Source organism: Platichthys flesus, chromosome 8, assembly GCF_949316205.1.
Source record: "Platichthys flesus chromosome 8, fPlaFle2.1, whole genome shotgun sequence".
Taxonomy (NCBI): Eukaryota; Metazoa; Chordata; class Actinopteri; order Pleuronectiformes; family Pleuronectidae; genus Platichthys; species Platichthys flesus.
The window spans coordinates 3,203,762-3,216,135 of NC_084952.1; the positions used below are offsets into that span (position 1 = coordinate 3,203,762).

A 12,374-nucleotide genomic window follows, 5' to 3' on the forward strand; every position below is an offset into this window, starting at 1 on the left:
GCTGGCTGTCTCCCGTAAGGCTAATAAATCCTGCCTCCTCTATGTTAATGGCTGGGACAGGGATCAATGAGACCTCAATTAGACAGAGCTATAATTGTGCGGTAACAAATTCACCAAACTCTGTTTAGAATTCTTCATATTTTAAAGGTTTTCTTGCTGAATATTGGAGATGAACTCAGTTTTTATTAAACTTCTAAGTCTTTTTAACTGATCTACAGTTCAGCTTCACTCTTCAACTTGTTGGAGCTGATTCCCACAGTTGAAGCTCTCACTCAGTTCTTCTCACAGGAGATTGAACCCACCCACCAGAGGTAAGAAGAAGACGTTCAGGGTGAGGAGTGGGAATGAGGGAGGAAACATTCTCCACATCCACAAGCACTGAAACATCAAATCATGACGCTGCTCTGCTAAGGAAACAAATGTGTGTCTCTTTAATTTTATTGTTTTTTCTACGATCACAATAAAATAATCCAAAAATGTTTTATACCACCTCAGCCGAGACCGTTCTCTCAAAACCAGATTCTGTTTGACGCGATGTTGCTAAATTCACAACTTTATTCAAACCTTCACAGAAGAAAACAAAGATATTAACTGAACTCATCACTTTGTGCTTCATTCGCACGGAGCAGTCATTCTAAGGGAGGGTGGGCGTTGCTCAAACGGCATATGATCTAAATTAGAACAAAACTTTCCTATTAGGAGTTTGATGCCTTCTGTGAAATGGTAGTTTCGTATCTTTTAATGCCGCCGTAGCCCCTCAGCTGTTATTCCCCTGCTGCTGTGGTTGAAGAGCATTTTCACATCAAACACAAACACGTCTGTTCATAACTCCCACTGCTCCGCCGCTCGCTTTGCTTTTCCCATAAAATGATACATTTCCAAAACAACTCGGGGCTGTAAGTTGGGTCGTTTCCGGTAAAACATGAAACGTGTTAATTACTGTTTAAATGTCAAGGATGTGTGTCACTGTTATGCAGCAGCCAATAATCACAAGCCCCCTGTGGGTTAGGAGACATGAAGATAAACTAATAACCATCATAGTGCCCTGAAGAAGAAGCAGGAGGGAGACTGGCTGCATCAGTGGTATGTCTGACTTTGATCTCATTTATATATATATACATATATATATATATATATATTATAACTTTCACAGGGGGCTTGGACATATATTTTTCTAAATGTACATTTTATTTAGTTGGAACAGTGTGTGTGTCTTAAAGCTGTTTAAATGTGTTTTTTAAATCAGTGTGATACAGCCAGTGTTAGTGAATTACTCCTCTGAAGTCATTAGTATTCTAGAATTAATTATATGTATTATTATATTAAATCTAATTGTATTCTTTGAACAATGGGATTCTGAAGATTAATTTGAGTGTGTTTCTTTGGTCAGACACGTTCTCCACAACGGCCACGGAACAGTTGGTTCCATTTATTCCAATCTGATGTAAACTTTGAGTTTTAGTTTGATCCAAATCCCATCCGTTAACATGGAGGAGGCAGGATTTGTTACCTGTACGGCAGCCAGACACCAGGTAGCACCAGCAAGGCTTTGGCTTCACTTTTGGATGGAGCTGTCGTTCCACTTATTCTAATTTGTAGGTGGCTGTCTTTGAGGAGGAGGTAGAGCGGGTCGTCCACTAACCAGAGGGTTGGTGGTTTGATCCCCAGCTCCTCTAGGCTGCAATGCTGAAGTGTCCTTGAGCAAGATTCTGAACCCCTGACATCTGTGCTGGTGTGTTTGATAGGAAACAAATCCAAAGCACAGTTTATAGTAACGCTGTATGAATTTGTGTGAACAGGTGAATGTGAGTTTAAAGTGTAAATAGGACTAGAACAGTGCTAAATAAACACACACTTGACGTTTATAGAATATTTTAGAATTTCTATTGGGTCAAAAAGAGCATTTCGTAATTAGCCTGAGGATCATTAAAAAAAAAAGAAAAATAAATCACTTCAAAATGAAGGTAAACAAAGAAGCAAATTCAAAATTAATAATTTCAAAAACAATTGTTTTCTTTGTACAACAATTGAAATTTCTAACACAAAACTAGAAAATATTTGACTCATGATTAAGATGTCGTGAACCAATTCAACACAGTAAACCTGATAAACTTAATCAACCGTTATTATCTGGTTGATGAGTCACTGAATAACATCCATCCGTTTTTTTGTATCATCTGGAATAGATTCATGTGATAAAATCCAGAAAAACAAAGTTATAAATATAACAGGAAAATTGCCTGTTGACAGTCACGTCCGTTGGAATCAAACATAACCAACCAGATTTGGAAAATGTAGCCTCATGACGTGCATCCTGTTCACCGATGGTTCTGATTGATAATTCACTCAGTAATAATAATAGTAATAATAATAATAATACGCTGGATGAACCTATTTGTCTTTGTTTTCAACACAACTGGTTCAGATTATAAATGTACAAAGATTAATCGTTAATAACAAACGAGCTGTGTCATCCCTGTTGCCGACCCGATCAGGCGATCCCCCACCCACACACTCGTTCTCCTCTTCCTGTACACTTACAGTAATATCGTGCACTTTTTTTCCATAACCTTCATTTATCCTTATTGCTGTGGATCTCACATTGAATTACGCCGATTAAACGGATTTTTTTAAGCAAACAATATACTCCATTAATGTGCGTGCGTGTGGGTATGTGTATGTGGGTTTATGTGTGTGTGTGTGTGTGTGTTGCATGTTTACTTTAAACCCTTGCAGCCCAGAGACACTTGAAGAACCCGGTGTAGTAAATCCTAGCGTAGTGCAAGTGAGGGTAGGAAGTGAACCATGTTAAGATGCAGTAAACACACTTTGTGTTAAACGCTCTGGTTCTGAATCTTTACATCACGTATGAAACTTTAATGACAAAAAGCCTCATGTGACTCATTGTTCTCTCAACTCGCTCCCACACACAAACTAATGTCTGATGGACAAACTTCAAAGCAAGGGCACTCTTTTTAAATCTACATTTTATTTGGTTGGATCGGTGGAAGTGAACACGTGACACAAATAATAACAAATAGAACTTCAAGATTTTTAATGTGAAATGTAAATATGAATGCAGATTTTCTGCATTGTTTGTTGTGTAAAATTAAAGTTTTCATAACAGGAGACATAATTTAAAGGCTCATAGGATTTTGTTGACCATCTAATAAACGGGTCGGGCTCTTGACCAAATCCTTTGTGAACAGGTGAGTTGTTTTAAAATGTCAGAATCTGATTTATTGTCACTCCTATAATACACACTCAGCAAACAAACATTAATAAATATATATATATATATATGTTTATGACTCAAGTTCAATGAGGGACTTTGCCAGGATGTGTTTATTAAGCAGCTCAGTGGTTCACACAGACACAGGTGGGTCACAGGAGAAGTTCCTTGACAGCAGCCAGGAGGAGGAAAATTCTTCTTAATTCTGAAATCATACCTGAGGAAACATGTTCCCTCTGTACGTGCATCACAGACGAGTCCTGATAAGAGAAGAGTCAGAGGGTGAAACACCTCTCAGACCAGCCGAGCCCCCACCCACCTGTTCCTTTACGCTCTCAGAGATAGGGAGAGTGAGAGAGAGAGAGAGAGAGAGAGAGAGAGAGAGCGAGAGAGCAAACCAGAGGGGTTTTCTCTTTCAGTCTCACTCTCGCTTCCTCCTCTCTGGTCGTGGAAGACGGATGTAAAGATCATACGTGGAGAGAGCGTGTGCACGGACGCTGACGGGGGAGAACGCCTGAGCCCGGTGGACACACTGACTAACATGTGGGGCCTCTTGAATTTCCAAAGTGTGTGACACTGATGCAGGGGGTTCTCACCGAGGAAGAGAAGATTCACTCCCGTCTCGACAGAAACTTTACATGATGAAAGCTCTGTAACCCGATAACACAATAAAGAGATGAGACCTGCTTCATGGTGGCCTCTCAACAAGGGCCCTGAATTATTCACTTAGAAATCAAGGAAATGTTGAAAAACGTGTTTTTCTCACCATATGACGGGAGGTGAAAAATTATACCAGGATCTAGCCCTTAATCCCGATTCCAACTCTCTGAGAGACGCCCGGACTGAGCTGGAATGCTGGTCTACTTTTTGTTTGATTAAGTTTATGTGTAGGGTGAATCAAGAATGTTGAAAAGCTGCCCTTCCATCTATGGCTGTGCGTGGGAGAGCCCCGGGGCCAGGTCTACTGCCACACTGGCGCCTGTGTGGAAGTAGACCTGGTTTATTCACCACCACTCAATCTTAATCCAACATAAAGCAGACTAGCTTCCCAGCTCAGTCCAGGCGTCTCTTAGAGAGTATTGGATTCTCTCCAGTGTCTGAGTCTCTGAGGTCCCCCCATGCTGCCCTTTAAGCACGAGGACCAATCAGCTAGCAGCTCTCCCCTGCGCTGACTGATCCTCTGTGGAGGTAAGGGTGCTCTTCTCACCTCCACAGATATATATTTTGATATCTGTCTAAATGAAGAATACAAATCTATTAATTAACTTGTAGTTTCACAGTTTGTACACAATGCTCAAAAACAAAAGTTCTAAAAACACAAGGTAACTTGTCAGTGTCCACATGTGACATCATTCCAATAATCACATCTCATGAGTCAGGACAACGATTTATTGGTGTATTAATATTTTGTCCCACCCCAACTACAGACACACTGAAAACACACAATGAAGTGAATGTATTTTGTCACATCTCTCCCTGAGTTATAAAGTGATATTCCCCGTGAAACAAAAACAAAAACTGACCCCCCCATCCCCAAGAGAAAACTGTTGACCAAAAGCAGAAGTGAGAGGATGTGAACTATTTCCTCACATCATCTGATCAGTATTCATCAGCCAGAAATAAAAAAAAGGGTTTTCTGTTTGTGTCCGTTTCACGAGGACGAGCAAACAAATGTTGTCTCGTCTCACTCAGGCCGTTTCTCTCAGCCTCTTGTGTGTTTGTGTAGAGCAGTGCATGTGTGCAGGTTGTCACTACCACACCTACAGACACTATACCTATGACACTGTACAGCTGCGGCTACGTGATTCAAAGTGAAAATGGGAAGTGCCGTCTTCCTGTAGCTTCCTGTTGGCTGCTCTGAGTTTACGCGTGCACGCACATGCATCTATAGGCACCACGCACGCGCCGCTTGACGCAACTTTCGCATCACGTAGCGGTGACTGCCAGTGGAAAAGAAAACTTCATTACTCACACCCCAGGTTTCTGCAGGTTTCCAAGACTCTACTAGTGGTTTTCCTGCGTCCTCAGGGATACATAAAAGAAGGTAAGCGACACAGCAGTCCACACATCCAGCAAATCTGACTTTTGGTGATCTGCCTCTGACAACATGAAGCTGGTTGTTCTGTTCCTCGTTGCAGTGTGCTGCTGCTCTCTGGGCTTCGCAGGGTCCAACGAGAAGAAGAAATTAACAGAGGTCCTGAATGAGCTGAAGCATGTGAGAGAGACTCTGCCGGTAAGTCCAAATCCATTTTTCACCTCAACTCTGCTCGTCCACACTCACAATTAAAACTAAAAATCCATGTTCTTGGTTTGTGTCTTGCAGCAGAACAGCAGGACGATGCTGAACTCTCCACCGCACGATATCGAGGTAAGCAGATGCAGAATAAAGTCAACAATACGGTCACTGCCCATCCTAATATTTGTGGTTTGCTTACTCATTGCTGTTGCTCTCCCACTTGCTGCCGGCACGAATCGTCATGTGCTGGCTACTGTGGGAGTTCTTCAGATGAATGAAAGTGTGAAATCAGAAAATGAGTCGGATAAAAAGCAGATGTTGATTTTTATTATATATTTTTTTATATATATATATATCTTCTAATCAATCACCCTGTAGGTTTCTGTGATGGTTCAACCTTTATTCACAACCTACACATTTTAAACATGTCTGAAGTAGTTTAGAGAGAAAGCTGAACGGCCAGTAAACTATTAAATCAGGAACATTTTGTATTTGATAAAAACGGTTTTCAGTTAAAAAGTATTAAGAGAAACATCTTTTAGTTATTTCTAAGAGTTGGTGATGTAAGAATTTCTATATTTACAAACCTGCAACTTAAAACTGCCTCTTTCACAACACGAATATGTCGTTTGAGTGACCTTACAAAAAATGCAGAATTATATGGAATAGAAACCAAATACTTTATTTAAAACCAACAGAGCAGCAAGATCATCTGAAAGTAACTTCAGCGGCGTTACTCGTAAACTCAGATCAGCCGCCTTTCTTGTCAGGCTCACCTTCTCCAGTGAGTCAACCCGAGAGAATGCCGCATGGATTAGTTTCTCAGCGCTTCTGTTGCACTCTCGGTGAAATGTGATGAGTAATCGAGCAGAAAGAAAAAAAAAAAACCACAACACTTCCTCACACGGCCTCTCAAACATAACTGAGTGCAAGATGACATCTGACTCACTGATTTCTGAGAGAGGCTGAAGCCACTATCTTGTAAAATATATATGTATTTATATTAAAAACGACAAAAATAAATTAGGAATCAAATCAGCTGCTCTGGATGTTTCTCTCGTTCACTTGTTATTCGGTGGAAATGATCGAACAAACGCTTCACTTGGAAAAAGATGATTAATATCAACCGAGATTTCTTTGAGGGAAACAGACGGAAAAAAAAACATCCCAAAGCATTTTTAGGAAAATTCAGTTTTAAATAGTGGAAACTTGTTTAAAGTTTCGGTTTAAGTGTAAATGTTGAGCATGAATGTGAGTGGAAAGGCAACTGAGATGGTGAAGTCATGACATGAAACGAGAAAAATCTGCTTTCTTGGAAATATTTTGATGATATGCAAAATTGTGACATGAAAAAAAGTTATTGTTCCTAAAATACAGCTTTTGAAAGATCTGTCCTCTCATTTACCTTAATTTGTCCCAATGTCCTTTTCAGTAGATGAGTATATGTTAATCTGTTTATATTTTTTTTAAATCAAATTAAATATTTTAAATTCAAGATACATAAATAGCACATTTCAAAAAATTCCCTAGTAAATTTAGTTTTTTGCACTTATCTTAAAACTGTTTACAGTAAGTAAACAGTTACTGTTACTCGAGAAGCTGTTTTAAAGTCAGAACATGAACATTTTGTTGTGCTCTAAGTTCACACTGTTCCCCCCCCTTGTGTCATCACAGGACTGCTGCTACCGGGCGGCCCTCCAGTGCTTCCATGCAAACCTGAGAGTCCACTTCAATGGCACCAGCAGATATCAGAAAAAACTTAACAGGAGCCTGAACAACACCTTGACTGTGAGTAAACTGCCGAGGACGAGACGGCTTGAAACAAACAATATCTAAAACTGGAATTTGTTAAAAAATAACCAACACATTTATTTTCCCCCCCGTTCAGAAAAGAGGTGTGGAATACTGTCCTTCAGGAAACAACACGGTAAGAGGAAATGTCGCCGGTTTGTTTCACAATCTATCAGCACGGAGAGCTCGCTCGTGTGAAAGCTGCAGACGAGGGCGTGCAAAGTTAACTTCTCTTCCTTCTCCTTCTTCTCCCCCCATCAGGCAACTATCTGCCACAACTGTGACTTACAACCTAAAGTGAGCATTGAGGTATTCTTCGACAGGCTGAAGTCTCTAATTGAAAAGGTGAGGAAGTTTAAAAAAAAATGTAATCATCGATATCATGATTATAATTATTATATGTAAAGTACTAAAACATCTTTGTCTCTATTGCAACCCTTTGTAAATGTGGTTAAATAACTTTAGCCATTAAAACTAAATATATATATATATATTTGTCCTCCTCCTCAGGCCTTATCCAGACTGGGGTCGAAGTGAGAAACAGAAGAACGACGCCGACCGACACTACGCTGACAATATGCTAAACATGGAAAAGTCTACATGTTGTACTTTTTATACTAGTATTTAACTTATTTAATATATATATTTATTGAGTTTATTTAGAGGAGGTAAATCCCTAGCGAATGAAGAATGTATTTTCAGAACAGCTGCTTTGCCGCCACCCAGTGGACTGGACCAGGCAGTTTCTCGATTTCACTCGACAAGTGGAAGTTGATTCATTAACATGTTGAAGTTCTCAAAGAATAAAATGTATACAATGACATTTATACTGTGTATGATGGGCCTCAGTACAGACATTATTTTATTGACCTAATTTGTACAATTTAAAATATAATAAATAAATTAAGACAATGACATTTTTTTGTTTGCTTGGTTTGTTTATGGGATATTTTAGAAAAGATTCCACTGGAGTTGGATACACCATCACTTGTTACTGGTTGGGTTAGTTGAACTCTGAAATGATCTGGGATGTCAAAATATCATCAGCATATTTTGTGAACAATCTTAATTCCACACTCTGTTTATCCAGTTTGCATTTCATCATATTGACACAATTTCAACCCTAAGATCAATTACCTATTTCTGATTCTTATTTCTATTGTATACTTTCTTATTTATACATTTTTACTGATGCACCTATTTTCTCATTTGCTCTTGCTTTGGGAATATGGTATAATTTTATCTTAAAACTGCACCTTAAAATTATTTAAGTATTTATACACTGATGTACCACTGCTCTACAAACACTAGTATTTTCCCTTTTACTGGGCAAATGGATAAACTCAAGCTTGCTGTAGAAATTGTCAGATTATTTCTGGTCTTTGATTATTCTTTAGTGTGTTGTTGTAATAATGATATTGTAGATATATCAACATTGCTGACTGGACTATCCTGGTACAAATAAATTCAAGTAAAAAAAATGAAAAGGGATTCTGCCCTGATAAGGCCAAGCATGTTCGAAAAACCACAATAAAATGGCATCAAAATCATGCATATTGACTTACATATTTATATAAACTTATCATTTTACATTAATTACATTGTTTTTAATCGATCTATCCTGTGAGTTTTCTCCTTTTCTAGTATTTTAAAAGCAGTGTGAAATGAAAAGAACCAGCAGCTCCAAACTACAACATGAAATCCTGCAATCCACGCTTCACACCACCGGGTCGACCCAAACAGGAAGAGTTTTAAAAAATATAGATATAACTCACAGTTAATAGCACAGTTGAACCTGCGTGTGCTATTTGTATGTGTGGGAATTCTGAACTTCCCTGGCTCACCACTAGAGAGCACCCTAACGGAGGCTCCTTTCAGACCCTTGTGATGTGTTGAGACGTTTGTGCTGCGTCGACATTGTCCCAACGTTTGGCTTTGTTTCAAGTTGTATTTGTCGTGTGCAAGTTAACACGAGGTCCACAACACAATGAAGGGCGTTGGATAAGTAGACACTTGTCAGCTCAGCAGTGCAATAGTTACAAGTAAATAAAAAGCAAGGTAGAAGAGCTTACCTTTAAAAAAAAGTTAAATACAACAAGACACAAAACTATGCCTATATTCACAACCTGAAACTTGAAATTCAGATAAGAAATTGCAGAACAGCAGGTGTGTTTACGAGCGCAGTGAGTGGTTAAAGTCTGTGGCGGATAAAAAGCACCACGAAAAACACTTCAACAAACACGTGTTGAACAACAAGGTGAAGCAAATACCACTACAACTCTCACAATGACAGCTGCATTACATCAGGTGTCCTCGCTGCAAACACCTTCTGCTGCGGACTTCCCAGGTGACAGAGGGGATTTCAGAGGTAAAACACAAAGTCAGAAGATTTCGACCAAGATGTTATTCACACATGTGAACCAAATATTCCTGCCACCACTCGAGTCCGTCTCCACTTAACCCATTAGAGACCGGTGGGTGGTTTAGTCCAGCAAAGTAGAAAGCACTTTGCAAAAAAGGAATAGAGAAATGCAAGTTTTTGGGGTTTACTGCTCAGGAGAAAGTTTGCTGGGGCATGTGACCCAAGCCTGTGACCTCAGCCTATGACCTCAGCCTGTGACCCCAGCCTGTGACCCCAGCCTGTGCCCCCAGCTGGGGATCCCATCCTGTGCCTTTTCCCTGCCCGTGCTGCCACTGTGCCCACTGCAGTAATGTGGGGAGAGAGACGCTGAAGCCAATGAGTTGATGGGCAGTAGCATGTGTTTATCCGTGTTTTAGGGGCGTAGCTTTGATGTCGGGCTATAGTACGCTAAGCTACGGTTAGTTTTCCCCGGATAACAAAACCTAGGCTGTAAATGGGAAACACAGAGTAAAAACTGAATCAGCTACAGATTTTTCCCACATTTCTTGGATCAAGTTCAGACCAACACATTTGAGCATCAAGGAAACCAGGCAGCTGTGTCGAACTCACAAGCCTGAGAACGAGGCCTGCACGTGGCTGCACAACTCTTTTTTGGTTGCTGTATGTGATAATGTAAAGTCAGGTTACAGATTTATCGTTATTGTATGTTATTATTTGAAAAGGTAGATGTCCAGAAAACACTCTACTTTCCTTTTTCTATCAATTGCTGCAGTTCCTCTTTTCAGCCTCGGACTGAAACGCTTGGTTCTAGCTCCTCGTCTCCTAAAGGCCTCCGTCCTGATAAAATCTAAATACACAAGCATAAATAATATCCTTTAAAATAATCTCTGGAGCACTGCTAGGACACTAACACACACAAACATAACACAACATGTGAATGATGAAAATATATACAACATAATATATAATCGTGCCGTAAGAAAACAGCAGAGGGTCTCGTGTTTAATAATTCACAACAAAAGTTGACTCAAATGCAACAAAGCCACTACCTGAGTGACACAACCCTGTGGTGGCCTGTGGTGAGCTGACATCCAGAGTATCACGGAAACCAGAGCTTTAATTTCCCTTTGAATTCTTTCCGTGCGTGAAACACGGTGAGTCCTGACATTTAGAGGTCGGACATGACAGCTTGTCCGAGTGCGTGGTCACATGAAGCGTCACAGGAAGTGAGACTCGGATTCACGCAAAGGAACTTTAAATTAGCTGTATTTGATTTGTAACGTTGCTCTGCAGACACAGAGCGATAGAGATAGAGATAGAGACTTGACTCCCTCTGTCCTCTCACGTCACGACAGGTCTGCAAGTCCTCCCCTACTCGGTGCCTGCTGACAGAGCCACTATGCGAGCTTCAGAAAGGAAATGGCGAAACACCTGGACGACCTGCTCGCTTATCAGTCTCTTCTCTCCTTTTTTTCTGTCTCTATTTCTGCAGCCAAAACCACTTTTTACCAAACTGCAATTCAAGCCTAATTTTCTAACCACCAAAAAACTCTTCTCCACAGTGGCGATTCTAGAAAATTTTACATGGGGTGGCAGAAGGGTGGCAAGTTAAATTCAAGGGTGGCAAATCACACACACAAAGTCAAGTCAAGTCAAGTCTTTTTATTGTTGGAAACACACATGCCTGGTGTCTATATGTATTTATTTATACCAATCGCTAATGAAAACAGTTAACATATTCACATATCCAGCAGCAAAACAATTCATATTTCCCTTCATAATGACAAATACTTTTCTAAATGGCCAATTGAATTTCTAATGTATTAGGTTATTACATACACATGTACATATGTATTATGTATTAGGTTATTACATACAAAATCATGTTTACCAAAGCTAAACTAACTAGCTACCAAAAGATTCACTCATGAATGCTAACCGCGGCGCCATCCGTTTCAATGGGAATCGCGACTCTCCGTAATTTCATTACATTACATTACATTACATTACATTTCATTTAGCTGACGCTTTTATCCAAAGCGACTTACAATAAGTGCATTCAAACCCGAGGGTACATACCAAGGACGACAAGAATCAAGAAAATACAATTTCTTCAAATAAGGCAAAACTACAAAGTGCTATAAGTAAGTGCCATTTAAGTGCTAGTAAAGTGATAGTTTCAAAAAGTTGTTAGTGTTTTTTTTTGTTTTTTTTTTTATTTATTCAAGGTAAAGTCGGAAGAGGTATGTTTTTAGTTTTTGGCGGAAGATGTGTAGACTTTCTGATGTCCGGATGTCAATGGGGAGCTCATTCCACCATTTAGGAGCCAGGACGGAAAACAGTCGTGTTTTTGATGATTGTTTAGCTCGCAGTGAGGGAGCAACGAGCTGATTGGCCGAAGCAGAGCGGAGTGATTCGAAATTCGTCCCAGCCTTTATACCACATACACAATAGGGTCTATAGCATATAACCGAGTCATCCTCTCACATTTTAATGCAGCTGTATAGCGAGCTAGCTACTAGTCCTATCGACTTCTGCAAGCTAGCAATTAAATAAACGATTGAAATTACAACGGAATTGTCTATCACATATGACCAACCATCACATTTTCTTGATTCAAGTTTCAGCTGTACTGTACCTTTTTTCATCACTGCAAGTGTACAGTTGGCTTGTCTCCAGTTCTTTGGCTTTCAAACCGTTTCTGTCTTCATTTGAATGAAGCAGCAGATGCGCACGGTGTGAAGAGAGCAAAT

The 12,374-nt window shown here is 39.8% G+C and overlaps 1 protein-coding gene across 1 annotated transcript; it reads left to right on the forward strand.

The window, feature by feature from the left end:
* Positions 1-5,053: 5,053 nt before the first annotated feature.
* Positions 5,054-8,161, forward strand: il21 (interleukin 21; the record flags this gene model as incomplete). Its single annotated transcript, XM_062394238.1, has 7 exons — positions 5,054-5,276; positions 5,371-5,465; positions 5,556-5,600; positions 7,143-7,256; positions 7,357-7,395; positions 7,521-7,604; positions 7,770-8,161. Coding segments are annotated over 7 exons (627 nt in total), but the record flags the coding sequence as incomplete, so codon positions are not given.
* Between the last annotated feature and the right edge of the window lie 4,213 nt (positions 8,162-12,374).